Source organism: Eufriesea mexicana, unplaced genomic scaffold (genome assembly GCF_001483705.2).
Source record: "Eufriesea mexicana isolate 0111107269 unplaced genomic scaffold, ASM148370v2 scaffold22879, whole genome shotgun sequence".
Taxonomy (NCBI): domain Eukaryota; kingdom Metazoa; phylum Arthropoda; class Insecta; order Hymenoptera; family Apidae; genus Eufriesea; species Eufriesea mexicana.
The window spans coordinates 15,862-33,529 of record NW_016929935.1 but is presented as its reverse complement, the minus strand read 5'-3'; the positions used below and the strand labels follow the sequence as shown (position 1 = coordinate 33,529).

General features: G+C 26.6%; 2 protein-coding genes across 4 annotated transcripts; both read left to right on the top strand.

Moving 5' to 3' along the window:
* Positions 1 to 281: 281 nt before the first annotated feature.
* Positions 282 to 2,153, top strand: LOC108554492 (uncharacterized). Its single transcript, XM_017909792.1, has 5 exons — positions 282 to 392; positions 528 to 554; positions 1,225 to 1,598; positions 1,872 to 2,016; positions 2,075 to 2,153. Exons 3-4 carry the CDS (start codon positions 1,266 to 1,268, stop codon positions 1,911 to 1,913), a joined length of 375 nt encoding a protein of 124 aa, XP_017765281.1. The 5' UTR covers positions 282 to 392; positions 528 to 554; positions 1,225 to 1,265; the 3' UTR covers positions 1,914 to 2,016; positions 2,075 to 2,153.
* Positions 2,154 to 5,635: 3,482 nt separating this feature from the next.
* Positions 5,636 to 12,329, top strand: LOC108554491 (uncharacterized). Of its 3 annotated transcripts, none has more exons than XM_017909790.1 (12): positions 5,636 to 6,028; positions 6,302 to 6,463; positions 6,542 to 6,739; positions 7,109 to 7,228; positions 9,089 to 9,200; positions 9,280 to 9,403; positions 9,540 to 9,675; positions 10,046 to 10,102; positions 11,182 to 11,307; positions 11,391 to 11,644; positions 11,712 to 11,899; positions 12,029 to 12,329. In XM_017909790.1, the coding sequence occupies exons 1-12, from the start codon at positions 5,998 to 6,000 to the stop codon at positions 12,327 to 12,329; spliced, it is 1,809 nt and encodes a 602-aa protein (XP_017765279.1). In that variant the 5' UTR covers positions 5,636 to 5,997. The 3 variants fall into 3 exon arrangements, with proteins under 3 accessions (XP_017765279.1, XP_017765278.1, XP_017765280.1); XM_017909789.1 differs by having other exon boundaries at positions 6,299 to 6,463; XM_017909791.1 differs by lacking the exon at positions 10,046 to 10,102 and having other exon boundaries at positions 6,299 to 6,463.
* The last annotated feature ends 5,339 nt before the right edge of the window (positions 12,330 to 17,668 follow it).

Below are 17,668 nucleotides of genomic sequence, written 5' to 3'. Positions count from 1 at the left end.
TTAATATATATATGTTAATATATATATAATATATATTATTTATAATATATATAATTTTTTACTTCTTTCCTTATTAAATTACATAATCAACAATTAGAAATGTAAACACCATAAAAATAGAATTATTCGTATTACTTTAATATTATTTTCATTATTTTCATTTTTATAATATTTTATTTATTTTGTAATATTGTTTTAATTGGTAAGAATTTTTGGATGATCAACGATTCACTGACTCTTAGTCATTAAAATGTTGATCGTTTATAAGACTCAATTTATAAGGTATAACACTTGGTTGCATTTCCAATGCATTACAATAGCATTGGAAATATGCCGTAACCTATGTAACGGTGTCTTTCTACTAGTGATGACATTTTGTCAGTAATTTATTGGTACGTACTAATTATCTATATTAAATTTTCTTATTTGTATTTAAATATTTCTACACAAATTTATTTTCCATACGTTTATTTTAAATATAACTTTATTACAGTTGAAGTTATCATTATCACTTATTTTACTTGCAGAACCAGTTAATCTTCCAAGTAGACCACGTAAGTAAAATATCATTTTTCATTGTACTTAATGTACAATTATATTTAAATAACATTTTTTTGTTTATAACTAATAACAAAGAAGTTAACAAGAAAAAATTTGTTTCATTATTTCACAATACCTTTTTTAATAATGTAATACTCAAGTAAGGAGTAGTATCAAGATTTATTTAATTAAATTCATTGAACTAAATGGTCTTTACTAAGATATTAAAGTAGTGTGTCTCAAGTGTACATTACAACTGATACTGAAGGAAATGTATACTTTACATTTGTACCATTTATGTTACTTATGTACATTTTTTTACATTTTTTACGCATGTTGTATATTCATTCTGTATAGGATAAATATTATTTTTAATGTCTGTTGTCCACAGTTGATACTGGTCATATAATGTTCTCACTTCTTTTGTATAAGAAAATTAATTGAAAATCAGATTGGAGACATTGAAAAAATTACATATTTTATTGTGATTTGTTTATGTTTATTAATATTTTATATAAAGGTTATTATACAAAATATGATAACAATAGAATATTTGCAGATCAAAAATTTTAAGATTTCTTTATGAAATTTTTTCATTTATTAATTTTTATAATAATATTACATAATTAATCCTATTCAGTTTATTAAAAATACACGAATATATGATATTAATATATATTTCAGGTACATATTACAGATATCATAGATATATATCCAAATACAATATGGATACATATGAAAGTGCACCAAGCCAGGATGTGGTAATATGTGACATTAACAAGTACTGTGCACATACTAGGATCATGGAACATCTCATAACTTCATTATTAAGAGAATTTATGGACGAACATGCAGATAAAGATCTAGATGTGCCAACTCTAATAGAGACCTTTAAAACTCATTGCGTTGACTTTATGGATGACTTAAGCTTAGACTCAGATAAAAAGTCATTAGCTCTGGAGTTCTACTGTAGAATAATATGTGAATTAGTCCCAGAAGCTAGAGAAGTGATACAGGGCAGAGATACAAATGATAAAGCTTGGAAATTTATTTTCAATGTAGGTGATGATAAACATTTTATATTTGTATATACACGTAAATATGTTCAAACTGACTTTAGACCAGAAAATACTAGTAACACTACGATGCTATCAGTAAAAGAGAGTCTTTTATTAGCTCAGTATTTTTTATCAAGAACTGGAATCTTAGATAAAATGAAGCGTAATAATATTGATAATAGAATAGTATATCACATTTATAACTTTGTGAGTTCATTATTTGAGTGAATTGTCAATTAAATTAAAATTAAGAGTAGGTGATTTGACTTGCAGCATAAATCAGAGCACAGAAGCAAGTGGACAATACTTGTCTAAAGCTGATACAGACAATCCTATTTATGCATTTGTTGCTGCCACTAAAAATGTTAATAGTTCTTTCAAAAAAACTATACTGGCTGAAATTATTAAACGGTATATGGTAAGAACATATATTTCTAACAGAGAAAAGATTAAAATAATATCTAAATATACTACAGGTGGTATTGTAGCAGATTTTTCATCAACTCTGAACAGTGATCATATCTTGCCTTTAAATTTATAAGAATTGAAGCTGAAACAACCATGACTGTTCAATATGAAGCATCTGTCATGCAATAAAATGCAGTTTCTGAATTTGATAATGAAATTGCACTGTTTGATATTGGTATTAATTATTGTAACTTAGATCTAGACATCATTGATGTAGGATTGGTAAAGCAAAAGAATTCTAAAATATTAAAATTAAGAAACATAATATACATATATAATACATATGCTGAACAAACAATTACATTTGAAATATTGCTTAAATATTAGTTTAAAATTATTATTTAAAATTATATAAGGTCAGAATTATTATAGTGATTAATTTCAAATGTTATTACTCATTTAAATGCAGCTTGTTTATTATTATTGTTTATATTATTAAAGTAACAACTTATACTTTAAGGCAAAACTATTATAACATTATTTATGCTAGTAAATACATAAAGCACATGAAGATAAATTGGTTATATATAAAAATTACTTGAAATCTGACTTTACTAAGGAAAGTAATAAAATAAATATAATTACTAATATGGATAAATATGTAAAATATATTACATTTATGTAAACTTGTTGTTTTAATTACTATTAAGTTTACTAATAGTAAATAACCATTAATTGTATTTAATCTTACGCCTATTAATGAGCGTTAACATATAGCAAATAAAAAACATTGAAAAATAACAAAAAAAAGGAAAAAATACATATATCTTAATCAAAATACTTTAAGTCTCAGTAACAGTTCAACATCAGTACTTTAAGTTCTAATACGAGTTGTGTTAACTTTATGTTTACTTTAACTATTATTACACATTAGTTTAATAGAATAAATTTATCAAACTTCTTATTAATAGAGCATTCCTTTGTGTATATGTGATTCATTTCTAATTTTGTTTTTTCTTTCTGTATCTGTTGGTTGTCGTTATTTGCTACTGTTCGATGAGGAAGGAACTGCTACTGTACAATGTTGACATATTACATTGCATATATACATTTTTAGTTTCTGCAGGAGTGAAAACGAATTGGTCCTTACAAAGAGACTGCAAGTCCTTTGGGTCACCGATTTGGTTCAAACTTTGCAGGTTTATAGATCTCGTCATGCAGTTCAAGAAAATATGCCATTATAGCGGCAATTACTCAGTAGTTTTTGAGAATTTATGGTTAAAGTTTTATTACTTCCTTAACTACAGATGCATTTCCATTAGTTTTAAAGTAGTGTTGTGGCTCAGCGGCGTCGTCCGAAAATTTCTACCGTGTTAGGTTCGGGGTTCGATTCCCATCCAAAAATGGTTGGTAATTTTTTTTGAATCTATTTTTTATTTTGTATTCATTTTTCGCCTATGTATAAAATTTCTTAATAAAAAAATTTATTTTTTACACTTTCTTATGCAAGTATATAAAAATTATTGCAAATATTAAATAAATTCAATTGATTTTGTTGTTCACGAGTAGTAACTAATAAATTTTGCTTTTCAAATTGACAATTAACAATTTATGAGTCATTCGTGAATAATAACTGAAAAAATTATATTTCAATCAAATAATTCACATTTATGGTCATTTGAAAAATCGTCCTCTATATTTGTTTCGGTCTTGCGTTCTCTGTCAAGAGTTTCGAGAGTTTCTGGCGGTAGATTGTTTATGTTAGAACCGATAAGGAAACTCGCAGGCATCGGAATGTATTTTCCAATCAATCAGTTTCCATCCAAAGCCACGGTAAAAAGTAAAAATAAATTTCTTTTATTAAGAAATTTTATTCGTAGGCGAAAAATGAATACAAAATAAAAAATAGATTGAAAAAAAATTACCAAACTATGGACGGGAAATCGAACCCCGACCTGCAGCGTAAAAATTTTCGGACAACGTCGCTGATTCACAACGCTACTTTAAAATTAATGAAAATGCATCTGTAGTTAAGGAAGTAATAAAACTTTAACCATAAATATCTCAAAAACTACTGAGTAATTGCCCCTATAATGGTATATTTTCTTGAACTGCATGACGAGATCTACAAACCTGCAAAGTTTGAACCAAATCGGTGACCTGAAGGACTTGCACTCTCCTTGTTAGTCAAAATAAGAATGAGTAAGTTGTTTTGACTGATGTTGGCCTGCGTTCATCAACAACGTCTTTTAGTGACTAACAATAAGAGTCAATAGATCGTTGGTCATCCAACAGAATCATGAAATGATAATACTCTTCTTTCATTGCATGAAGAAAATATCGACTATCGACTTCCTCGTATAAGTAGATCATTAACTTGTGGTTAACGTTTGAGATAGATAGAGACATGTAGTATCAATTAAATTTTTTAAAAATAAATATTAATTGCATTAAAAGGGTGCAATGAATTAAATATGTATATACTTACATATACAATATATTATATAAACTACCCAATATAAAAATAAATATTAAGAATTGCTGTGATGATGCATTGATCGTTTATAAGGCTCAATTTATAAGATATAACACTTGGTTGCATTTCTAATGCATTACAATAGCATTGGGAATTTGCCGTAACCTATGTAACGGGGTCTTTCTACTAGTAACGGCATTTTGTCAGTAATTTATTGTTACGTACTACTTATCCATATTAAATTTTCTTATTTGTATTTTAACATTTCTACACAAATTTATTTTCCATACATTTATTTTGAATACAACTTTATTACAGTTGAAGATATCATTTATTTTACTAATTTCAATATTTACTTACATATTATGCAAATGAAATTATATTACAATGAATAAAAATATTTTTTAAATATTTAAGAGAATATTGTAAAATTAAAATATTGAAACCTTTTGTACTAATGTATTTAACTATTATTTTCATATGAGATATAAAATATTTTATAAAATTGCAAACAACTACTTTGTGTAATGTGTTACATTTAATAAACAAATAATTGCACAAATTTTCATAAATATAGAGAAGATAGTAACTTATCAAGTAAAAGTTCACTTTAGTAACTTTGTTCTAAATATGTTTATTTTTTCTCATCCTTATATATGCATTCAACTTTTGTGCTCCTATTAATTTTCCAATATCATGTATGATATACATATGAAATAGAAATATAAAGTATTATTTGTAATTTAGAATAAGTTAACCATGTTTATTAATATATTAAAATAATGAAAATTTACAATGGAATTACTTATAAGAGTTATAGTGTCATATAAAAAATTATCATACATATATATACATATATAATTACATTATAATCGAAATGGAATCGGAAATGGAATGAAATTTTCATTAAATATATATGTATCGTATTTTTATCTATGCAATATTCACACTAATATGTCTTTAATAAATATCAATAGTGAAGCTCTGTTTGCATACAGATATATGTATGTACGACATCATAATATAGCATCTATGATGTATTATCAATTTGGGAAAACAGAAATGACGCAATTGAAATATACACGTCATACTTAAATATAAGCATGGAGTAGGGCGGTGGCATGTATCACCATTTCGATCGATAAATGTTTCGACGAGTGTTCAAGTCGATCACTTAACATCACCTACTTTTTGTGCTAATGAACTTTGTGCATCTTTTCTACTATGCATTACCTTTTAAAGACTCCGTTTATTGTGTCTACACAAGGAATGGTTGATTAGATAGAGTAAGAAGATCATACATAGTTCTCGTCTTGAGGCGCGAACACCGATCTCCGTGGTGGGATAGTGAAGAAGGCGGTTAAAAAGTCGCGCAGTAGAGAACGACAGTTGTTAGTTGAGCGTACGAGTTCAAGCTTGAAGCTTAGTTTTGTTGAAATTAAGTGTTCCTTTTGTTATCTATTATTTATTTAGTGTTATAAAAATATTATTTGTAATAAGCGAAAAATAAGGTGAATGATATCCAAAATGAATGATAAAAAGACAGGTCAGTGTATTAAAGATATGAACTTTTTTAATAATATACTTTTTGAATATAAAATTTACTATTAATACTTAATCTTATGAATTTTCTTTGCAATAATATATATACTATAATATATGACAAAAACAGCTGGTAACAGCTTGCACAATTTGTAGAATTTACATTAGTTTTTATATATTTTTTTGCTTCTATAAAATTTACATATTTCTCCTTAATGTATAACTGTAAAGTGTTAATTATTTTTATTTACATCTCTTTAAATATTTTATTTAGTAGAACTCATTGTCATGACTCCAAAATCTAAGACTGCAAATTCCACAACTCTTATAATAGAAAGGCAAACCTTAGAACCACCAACAGAAAATGGAAATGAAAACAGTGTTTACGTTGCTGGTGGAGATTACAAAGGAATAGTTGTCAATAAACAAGCAGTTGGTGGTATATAAAAGTCTATAATTATTTAATGTATCAAAATAGTACTAATATAAAAAAAATGATATCATGAAATTTTTATAGTTACAAATGGTGAAGTTGATCCAGCACATCTCTGCTTACAATTCAGAGTATTCTTAGTAAGTGCTCAAAGTGGAAAGCATACACAAGAATCCAGAACTCTTCAATTTTGGTTTGTAGACACACTTTCAGAGTCTGAACATCCAAGTGTGGCACAAGAATTCTTTAGGGAATTAGTGAGTCCTCAGGAATTTCCGAGAGGTAAAAATCCTTTTAAACTTTCATTTTATATTTTCATTGTAGAATCTATAAGGACATATATAGTCTGTAATTAAATTACAAAGTTTAATTATAGAATATTGATCTATTATAAGCATAACCCAGTTTTAATTTTAAAGCATTATATATTGATTAATAACAATAATAGTATATCGGAAAATAACATCACTATTAGAAGTATAAAATTATTGGTGTAATATAAATAAAATATAAGTAAGATTTACATATAATTTGTATTATATTTTAATGTCAATTTGTAAATAAAAAATTGTATGAAATATATTGAAACTTTTTTATACATAATTGTAATGTTTCTAGTTTCAGCAAACTATATAATATAATCTGTTACAGATTATGTTGGATTTATGAAGAAAATAATGAAATTAATGTTAAGTAAATATCCTACTATTAAAAAGATAGAGGTAGAGTTAAAACAACTTGAAGAACCAGTTAATCTTCCAAGTAGACCATGTAAGTAAAATATCATTTTTTAGTGTACTTAATGTACAATTATATTTAAATAACATTTTTTTGTTTATAACTAATAACAAAGAAGTTAACAAGAAAAAATGAAGTTTTTTTTAGTTAAAAATGTCATTTGTGCATACATCATTTTTCATAAGTATAATAACTTGTTAATTTTGATATTAAATAATTAATCTCAAATATAAATTTATTGTTTTATTTAACTCTTTTTATCAATTGTTACATTATTTCACAATACTTTTTTTAATAACGTAATACCCAAGTAAGGAGTAGTATCAAGATTTATTTGATTAGATTCATTGAACTAAATGGTCTCTATTGAAAGATATTGGAACAGTGTGTCTCAAGTGTACATTACAACTGATACTAAAGGAAATGTATACTTAACATTTGTGCTGTTTATGTTATTTGCATACATTTCTTACATTTTTTACGCATGTTATATATTCATTTTATACGAAATAAACATATTATTTTTAATCTTCTGTTATCCACAGCTGATACTGGTCATATACTGTTCACACTTCTTCCATATAAGAAAATTAGTTGGAAATCAGGTTGGAAAGAATGAAAAAGTTGCATATTTTATTGCGATTTGTTTATGTTTATTAATATTTTATATGCAGGCTATTATACAAAATATAATAACAACTGAATATTTGCCGGTCAAAAATTTTAAGATTTCTTTATGAAATTTTTTCATTTATTAATTTTTATAACAATATTACATAATTATTGCTATTCAGTTTATTAGAAATATATGAATACATGGTGTGTGTATGTGCGCGTGCGTTGTGGGTACGTGTACGCCCGTGCGTGTGTATCTATTTGTATAATTAAAATAAATTCAAAGCAAATAGGTTATATGTAATGTATTATAAAAAATAATGTAATTAAATATAAAATTATTTTTTCTTTATATTGACCGGTAGATATGTGTTCTATTGCTTCATGCAATATAGTAGTTACCATAACAACATTGGCTTAACACAATGTGTTTTTTAGTTTTTGCATTAATCCAATATTAAACATTTATATTGAGATTATTATTGTTATTCATTTCAATCTATTTTTTTTATTTTTTCTATATATTATGGATTAATTGACTGGAAGAAAAGTTCTTTTATTCTATTTAATTATTCTGTTCATATACACACTCATAAATATGTATACATATATACAAACTATATATATATATATTTTATTCATCAAGAATATCATGCTTATAATGTGAATGCATGAGTATGAATGCCATAAGATTGTTATTTTGTTTAATTCTAATTCTAATAGTGTTAGTGTAGAACTAATTGAATTTCATGATAAAAAATAATATTATATGTTCAAACATCATATAATAAGTTTGAAACATTGCTATTGTTTATAGTTATATTATATATATTTTTCTATTTATCTTTTATCACACTTATTTTCAGTTTAATATATGTATGCACACACATATAAATTTATTGCACTATATACAATATTTTTATATTGTTATTTTGCAATTTCATATAACACTAACATATCCATAAAAAGCATTCACCTTGTATTCATGATCACTTACTATCATATAAAATTTTTATGTCAATAATTCAATAAATGGCATTAGTAGTGTCAGTGATATCCTTATTCTAAGTTTTAAGTAGCTTTTCACCATATGTAATACAATAGACATATGTTTAGTATATATAAATACACAGGCTGTAGTTTATTTTATTTATTGAAAATTTATCTAAAATTTAATTAAATATAATTCACTTTTCAATGAACATATATATTTATATTTTGCAGAATCATGTAACATATTAAAAAATTGTGGTAATATTTAACTTATTTATTTAACAGTATCAACAGATGAAACAGTTACTGGTCAACTGGTTGAACTGACATTAGAAAAAGTATTAGAGCTTATTGAATCTGCTTATCCAAATCCAATAACAGTGACTGACATAGCAAAGTAAGATTTTTGCTGTAAATGTTTGATTAATTACTTTATATCAAAAAATCGTTATTTTAATGTGTGATAATTATTATAGAGAACATGGTTGGGACCCCTCTGCTGTTGAAGTAAAATTAAAAGAATTACAGGAGAAAGGTGTTGTTAAAGCAATGGAACATGGAGCATTTACTAGGGTTGTACATCAAGATACACAAATTCAAGTAAATTTTATTTGAACGTTTTTACTATTTTATCATGGATTTGCAGTAACTATTTGTATACACTTTGTGCATAATTATTTATTATACATAGTAAGTATTGACTACTTTATGTGAAAAATTATTTTATCTGTTATAGGTTGTAAAACAAATGCCAACAATGGCTAGTGCAAAACAACCTACTATAGCAATTATCACTGCACAATATTGTGAAAAGTTAGCAGTTGATTCAATGATTGAAAACAAGGAAACATTTGTTCGCTATACTACTGTCGGTAAGATACATTTTATTTATTATTTCAGAGTTATTTTTCATATTGTTTTTATGACTTAATCTTCATTGATTATCTAATAGAAGGAATATAAAATAATAATATGGTATGTTAATCTCTTTAAATATGTAGGTTGCTGCTTCTATTTTAAAATAAAAGTAAATGATGTTACTACAATTAAAAATAATTTTAATTTAAGTCATACGATGATGTCACAATTTTTATTATTTTATTTTCATATGAAAAAGTTTATATTAGTTAATAGACATTAATTAGTTACAGAAGTATTCATATTTATTATATTATGTGTAAATTGACGGTAACAGTACAAAATGTACTCCGTATATATGTTTTACTACGCATGAAACTTTAGGTACGGCAAGCTCACCTGATGCAACAGATGGAGTACCGCGAGTGACATGTCGTTTTGGTAAAGTAGTTTGTAATATAGTTTCTTTTTTGATTTTAATGTCGTTTAACGTTATAGCTTGCCAATTGCTTGTGTTCAAGAAACGTCGCAGAGCCACTGTGCTATGAAAAATGTATATTATTTAAGATATTTAAGATTATTTATTTCGTCTATGGCAAAAACAATACATTGTTTTGTTGCAATGGAATTCAATTGGGATATTATTCCATGTATCATGTTTTCATCTTCAGATATTTACTCTTTCAGCAATATTAGCAAATTAAGTTATATCTATTGCACACATATTAAATGGGCATGGTTCAACATCATCACAAATTATTACTTTTGTTCATGTACTTTTTGTTTATGTGTTATTTTATGTTGTTTGGTGAAAGATATTGGTATATTATTTTATTTCCTTCTACTCAAGACTGGTATTAACTTTTATAATTATTATTTTTCTTTTTAATGTGAATAATTAATTAATATTTAAGAAATAAAATTATATTCTTTGTTACCTTTAACATGATCCTTTAATTTTCGTATTTATTATTATAACATTCAATTAATTTATTAATTAATATACAACAATATATGGTATATTTTTAATCATTATTATAATTATTATAATTTAATCATTATTATATTTATATACACATATATTCATTGATTAGGTACGAAGATTTATAAACGTATAAATAACAAAATGTTAAGTTATTTATTGTGACTTTACTCTTCTTTGAAAGAGTCCTTAGGAATAAAATTGATAAAAATGATAGTAATTTTATGATTTATAACTATACTTTTTATACAAAATGTGAATGTACTGAAATAGTTATTTATTACTTCGTTAAATTAAAGAAATTATTTAATATATTAATAAATGTAATGGATTATTTTATTTATATATCTAGTAATAGGTTCTAAACACATTTGCATCTGTATGGAATGAATTATTTTTAATTAATCTAGTCACAAAGAACACAGATTTAATACCAGTCTTTTAATAATAGCACAGTGCACATGTATAATACACAAATTTCAGAAATACTAATAGTAGGAGATCCTTTTAATGCAAGACATAATTGTTTCTGTTATAGGTGAGTCAAATGTTTACACATTAGGTAATATTGGTGCACATAGAATTGTTTGCACAAAACTGCCAACTGTAGGTCATACAAGAGAAGCAATGACTGCAGCAGGAAATACAACCACCAGATTATTAGGTAGCATTTATACTGTTTGCTTACTTTATAATTGATAAATGTACATGTAAATTGTATATTTAAATATTTTTCACCCTTTGTAGGTACATTCCAAAAAGTTGATTTTGTTTTCTTAATTGGAATTGGAGGTGGTGTACCACATTATACAGATTATAACAAGCATGTACGACTTGGTGATGTGGTTGTATCCCATCCTACTCCTCTTAATAAGAAGTATATATATATTTATTGTGAAAGTGCAAAGACAAATGAAACTGGTGATTATCATTTTGAAACCAAAGAGTATTGTCCACCAAATTTATGTCTTCAAGAAATTGCTGTTAATCTTAAAGATCAGGTAGGCTGTTACACTTAAGTTTGCAATAAGAATTTGGAATATTTATTAATAATCTTGATGATCCTAGTCGGAGAATGAAATAAATCCTCCATGGCAAACGTACCTGAAGGAAGGTTTAAATATTTTAATTAATCAAACGGAGCATGATTTTAAACCACCACCGCCGGAGTCTGATAAGTTATACATGGCTATTGGTGAGAGGGACGTCATTGAAGTTGCACATCCTATCGCACCTTTAGATGCGACATATAAAAGGTTATTGTTGTTTAATACATGTTTTTTGATAGATATATTATTTTCGTAAATTATAAATAATCATATGACATATTATAAAGATTATTTTCATTCCATTAATTCTACAAAAATAATATTTTGGTGTTTCAGAACAAATGGTTGTCCACGAATTCATTTAGCACCTGTAGCATCTGGGAGACATATTGCGCGGGATGATCAACTTAGACAGAAATTTGCAGCTCGTTTTGGAGCTCTCGCATTTGATGCAGAAATGGATGCTGTAGTTGAAAGTATTTTGGGTAATTGTCGTGAAAGTTTTGCCGTTATTCGAGGTATTTCAGATTATAAAGATGGTTCTCGTATAAAGGAATGGCAGCCTTACGCGTCTTTAGCTGCTGCTAGTGTAATGAAATCTATCATTTGCGCTATGGATCCACCTACTAACGTGTAATTAATGCAATACCTTTGACATTCACTTTATTTTATTTCGCATGGTATTTTATGCGATAGTTGGTAAAGGTATCATTATTTTGTATTTTGTATTTCGTGAATTTTTCTCTATAAGGTGGACCAATTATTTTCATTAATTGAAAACAATCGTAGTTTCAATTGGCGCACTTAATATAAGGAAGCGCACAAATTGCATAATCCATAATTACTTAATGGATAACACATGTTAAGTTTTCTTTCTCTTATATTTTAAGTCGCATCTAATGCGACACGCATCAATCATTTATCTTTTAATCGGGAGAAAAAAAAAGATCGCAATCAAACCTTACGGTAATCAGAAAATAAGATGCACTAAGTGCATTTTAATTAATTAAGGAAAGCATAGTTAGTACGAATGACTTTTAGTGTAGAAATCAAGAATAATTTCTAAATTGCATACAGATGAAGTATCTGATGGATAAAAATGCTAACTCGTTTTTAAAACTTATTTCAACACGACTAGTTGCATAACTCATGTTACTATTTCTATTTCTAAAACCATAACTTTTCGATGTTATTTAATGATCTAATATTTACTATATCGATTTGCTACACTTATTCATTTTCTAACTTATTCTAATATCAATTTGATATGATTTTATGGAATATTGATATATGGTTTTATAAAATTATTCGTATACGCTTTATATTTTTCATATCTCGTTTATTGTTCTTTATATTTAAGTACAATATCGAGAAATTAGCATACAAGAGAAATCGGTTCAGTAATTTTAAGACTGGTGCCATTTTCATCCTTTTGGACACACAATTGTTTTTAAATTTTTTGCATGATAAAAGAATTAAATAAAATGAAGAAATACTTTTGAAATACGTACGTAATTTAAAAGTTATTACAGCAATGAGGCTATCAAATATTAAATATTAGCGGACAGGATCCGAAATAAAGAGGGTACCATGAGAACCATGGAAAGCTTTAAATAAAGCCTCAATATAGTCAAAAAAATAATTTATATGTAGAATTCGATACCTGAGATTAAAGGCAGAAAGTACATTTGGCAGTATTTATCTAAACAAAATCAAATGATTGTTAAAAAAATTGTCATAGTAAATATTGCATATTTGTCAGAGTATATTATCGTTTCTCGAACAAATTTGTCCAATTTATCCATGGAGCGTGTAATAAATACAACCGCAACGTTTAAATTGATAAAAAAAGAAATATAAATAAATAATGCCGTCCAAAAGTTTAATCGTACTGCAAAGAATATTAAAGATTCAATCGTAATTACGAAGAATTTAATTTTTAAAATGTTATGATGAGATGTATGAATTTCAAATGAATATAGATTGTTATTTATTTATACATTTTGTTTATTTTGTTTGTTATACATATAAGTGCCATAAAGTATCAGTTTCGACAAATTTCAGCTTGTTTTCTAAACTTTGACATAATTTGTTTATTTGAATATATAATGTATGTATTATAAAAACACTAAAAGTAGGTTCTGTAACTGCTTTCTTTAACTGTGGTAATGCAAAATCATTTTTTTTTTTTCTTTTTCAAAAAAATTTCTCCGTAAAAAACGCATTATATTTACTTTTATAGCGCATATTTTACACGTATACATTTCATACGTTTTTATTATTTTGCTATTATTATATTAACTATGTTTCACTACTTCGATATTTACAAGTTATACATTTGTATTTTCATACTTCTCTTTAAGATTCTTGTTATAGGCTCAATTAAAGATATTTGAGTTTTTACATAAATGGTATCTGTATTACATAGGTATCACATATATAATACAAAGAAAAGATGTCTGTCAGAATATTTAGCAATGCCAAGTAGAATCTATTAACAAAAACAGAATTTTATTTCCAATATATATTGTAGCAAAAATCATAACATTTTTAGTAATGGCTGTTCTTCCAACATGAATAATTTTCTTCCCACATATGTTGTAAAAATATTTTTATCGTTGTTAAAACATGTTTAAAATTTGTTACAACTTCATAGTTTATTTTTTTTATAACATATCTAAAGATATATGTCATTTTTCATATATTTTATGCACATTTATTTATCAGGCCGATCATTTATATATCTTGAAATAATAATCGACTTGCTATAGATGGTTGTGATTATTTGTTGTTCCTATTTCATTCTACAGATTTAACTTAATTGCTTCTTCTTTGTAATAGTTCAGCTTTAGTCATATAATCTGGTAGAATCAAATTATCGATGAATATAAATAGGAACATGTGTCAGATAATAAAAAGGGACATATTGTCTAGATATTTAGAGGTTTTTATTTTTATTATCACTTTATATAATTACTATTTAATAAAAAAAGAGAATCTTCCAATAGGAAACTAAAAAGATAGATGAAAAGTTAAAAAACAGAAAAGAAATGGAGAAACTATTTGCTAGGTAGTTTATAAAATTTTTATAATTTACAAGTTTATTTCAGATATATTGCTTCAAAGCTATTATCGCTAATCAAAGCAATTACACAATGATTTTACGATCATTATATGTACAATTATTTAATGATTTCACAATTATTATGATTATTAATTTAAGTAATATTTTTATTTCTTATTTCTAAGTTTCTTTGCTTTTTCCAATTTTAGTTGTGTAATATGCCGTTTCATATTCTTTTTCCTCAGATTAGTTTATGCATTTTCATCTATTTTCCTTTGTTTTTATCAATTCTATTACATTGCCAAAGTCTCTTATATCTATGTTAAATAGTAGAAATAGTCATTGTATTGGATTAGCTGAAATCAATAATCTAAATCATTTATGCTACTTTAACGAATTTATTTATCCATCAATTTATTATGATTTACTACGAATTAAATATTTTTCTAATAGCATAAGTGTAACATATTTTGAATATTGATAGTTTCAGTTTTTCGCGTAATTATTGCTTCCATAAGTGCGATTAAACATTTGGACGATAGTATACGCACCAAATACATATATTAGGAAGAACTGTACAATTAATTAACATTAATTAAAGTGCCAATGTGTTCAGTATATTTGGCTGGTGCAGAAATAAGGGAGATGTCTCTAAAGGATAAACGAGTACAAGATATTTTTATGACTTCATCTAATGTAAAATTGAGGCATTTAATTTGTCATTACTAAAAAAAAAAATCTAATTGCTTTAATACATACAAACATATCGGATAACATTATAAGTTTTTCTTTTCATGAAAGCTTCATTCGTTTGTCTTTTAGATTAATGTCTCCGTCGTCTACACGATACGCCAGCATTAATGAATTGCCTCTTTGAAATTCTAATGCGAATATTCAAATATTTGAGAATCGTTTTAAAAAGAATTCGATAATATCTGTAAGCTTTGTTAACAACATTAAATGTAACTTCCTCGCATTTCCAATATCTTTATAGATTCTAAAGCACAGGGTAGCATACGAGAACTTTATATTTAAGTAACGTTTAAATATCCAATTTGAGCATAAATCTAAAGAGGTAGGAAAGTAGCAGTACGTACACATTTAAGTACACACACGTATCGTCGATAGCAGGAAAATTCTCAAATTCTATCATCATTGAGACGATCGTCGGATTTCTAACGTGTCCCCGATTGCGGCACTTAACCGATAATCAAAAGTCTCTATTTATTTATTTATTTATTCTGTACTTTCAAACCAACTGTATGTATGTTGCGAAACATAATCATTCTGAAATATTTAACTTTTTCTTTCCTTACGTAAATACTAATTTACATTTCTTCAGACACACATCGATGTGCAAACAAAGAAAGAGGGAAAGAAAAAAAACGAGTTAAAAGATGTCTAACGATGGGAGAAGTTCAGATCAATTTATTCAATGAAAAGAATCACTTGTTGCGTAGAAGCACATTTTTTAAAAAGATTCTATGAAATATAAAGTAACTATCATAAATGTGTATATATATATATACACACACACACGCGCGCGCGCGTGCGCGCACACACCCACACACGCACACATACCCACAGACACACACATATATTATTATAAATATATGCAAATACGTATAGAAATACACATATTTAAAATATTTAATATATAATATATAATATAATATTTAAATCGTGAATTCTATTACGTGGTGAAACTTTGAATTCGATTTACCTGATGATACAGATTCCTACGTAAGGCCTAAATATTATGTACGAAACGAACGAAACTTTGTTATTGTGTTTAAGCGAGGTTTTACAGGCCTCGAGCTTCCAAACTATCGTATGTATTTACATATGTATATTTACGTTAGTATTACGCGCTTTCAACGCTAGTCGCACTATTGTGTTTTTCCGTCTATTTATACGTAGCTTTTAAGTGGCAATTACTATTGCGCACGCATATACACATTTATATATATTATATTATGCATCTACGTCCACTTAGTTGATATTATTATTATACAGAGTGAGCCATTTAAATCGAGCATGTAAATTATTTCCGTTACAATTCCGAGGTATAGAAAAATGTCTAAAGGGAGTTTAAACAGTTCAAGACGTATACCTGATGATACTAACTCTGGTAGAAAGTTCTTGCCCAAACTCTATTATTTTCTCCTTGATAATAAACAGAAATCTATATTATTCTTCTCCCTATTTTTTTTTTTTTTTTTTTTATTTTACTTTATATCAAGTCGGTTTAACACCCCGTTTTATGCTTATATTATATAATTCTACATCTAAAAAGTTAATTTTTAATATTATCGTGTTTGGCCAAAAATTTTATCAAGGACATCTAGAAAGATATTTCAAGGTCATTATCATAGTAACGGAAGAAATTCAGATGTTCTACTTAAATCGGACGCCCTGTGCATGTTTAATTATATGCATATTTAAAATATTTAAAAGCAATTTATTAGCATCCGTAATGAACATACAGTTGCAATGGATTTCGATTTTGTCCGTTCTAAACGAGCGATTTCGATTATTAGGATCTCTTCTCGATCGCTATGCTGCAGCAACTTTCTCGATCATTTTACGCCGTTTCGTGTTAGCACGATTTTACGATCCCAGTTCAACGACTGGCAAATGTACTTGAATGCTGTTTAGCATTAGTTAAAGGGAGCCCAAAAGTTTCGAAAAATGAAAAAAAAAATCGATCCTTCGATCCTGTATTTGAGTAGTCTTTCGGCCAAACGATTAATCGTCAACGTGTTTAAGTGAGACCTTCGAATCTGATTGTGAGTTTTAGGTATCGTCTTAGCGCAAACGAATGTGTTCGATGTGGTCAAAATGGGTGCTACCAAAATCTTTTCGTGATGTTTAATAATTCGTGATTTTTTTTATAATGTGATCGGATTTGT

Excerpts from the sequence above, each read along its gene's own strand:
- LOC108554491 (XM_017909789.1), top strand. The coding sequence starts at position 5,998 with ATGATATCCAAAATGAATGATAAAAAGACAG. Across the intron at positions 9,404-9,539 it reads ATCAAGATACACAAATTCAA|GTTGTAAAACAAATGCCAAC; the intron begins GTAAATTTTATT and ends TATCTGTTATAG. Across the intron at positions 10,103-11,181 it reads GCGAGTGACATGTCGTTTTG|GTGAGTCAAATGTTTACACA; the intron begins GTAAAGTAGTTT and ends TTTCTGTTATAG.
- LOC108554492 (XM_017909792.1), top strand. The coding sequence starts at position 1,266 with ATGGATACATATGAAAGTGCACCAAGCCAGGATGTGGTAATATGTGAC. Across the intron at positions 1,599-1,871 it reads CTTGGAAATTTATTTTCAAT|CATAAATCAGAGCACAGAAG; the intron begins GTAGGTGATGAT and ends TTTGACTTGCAG.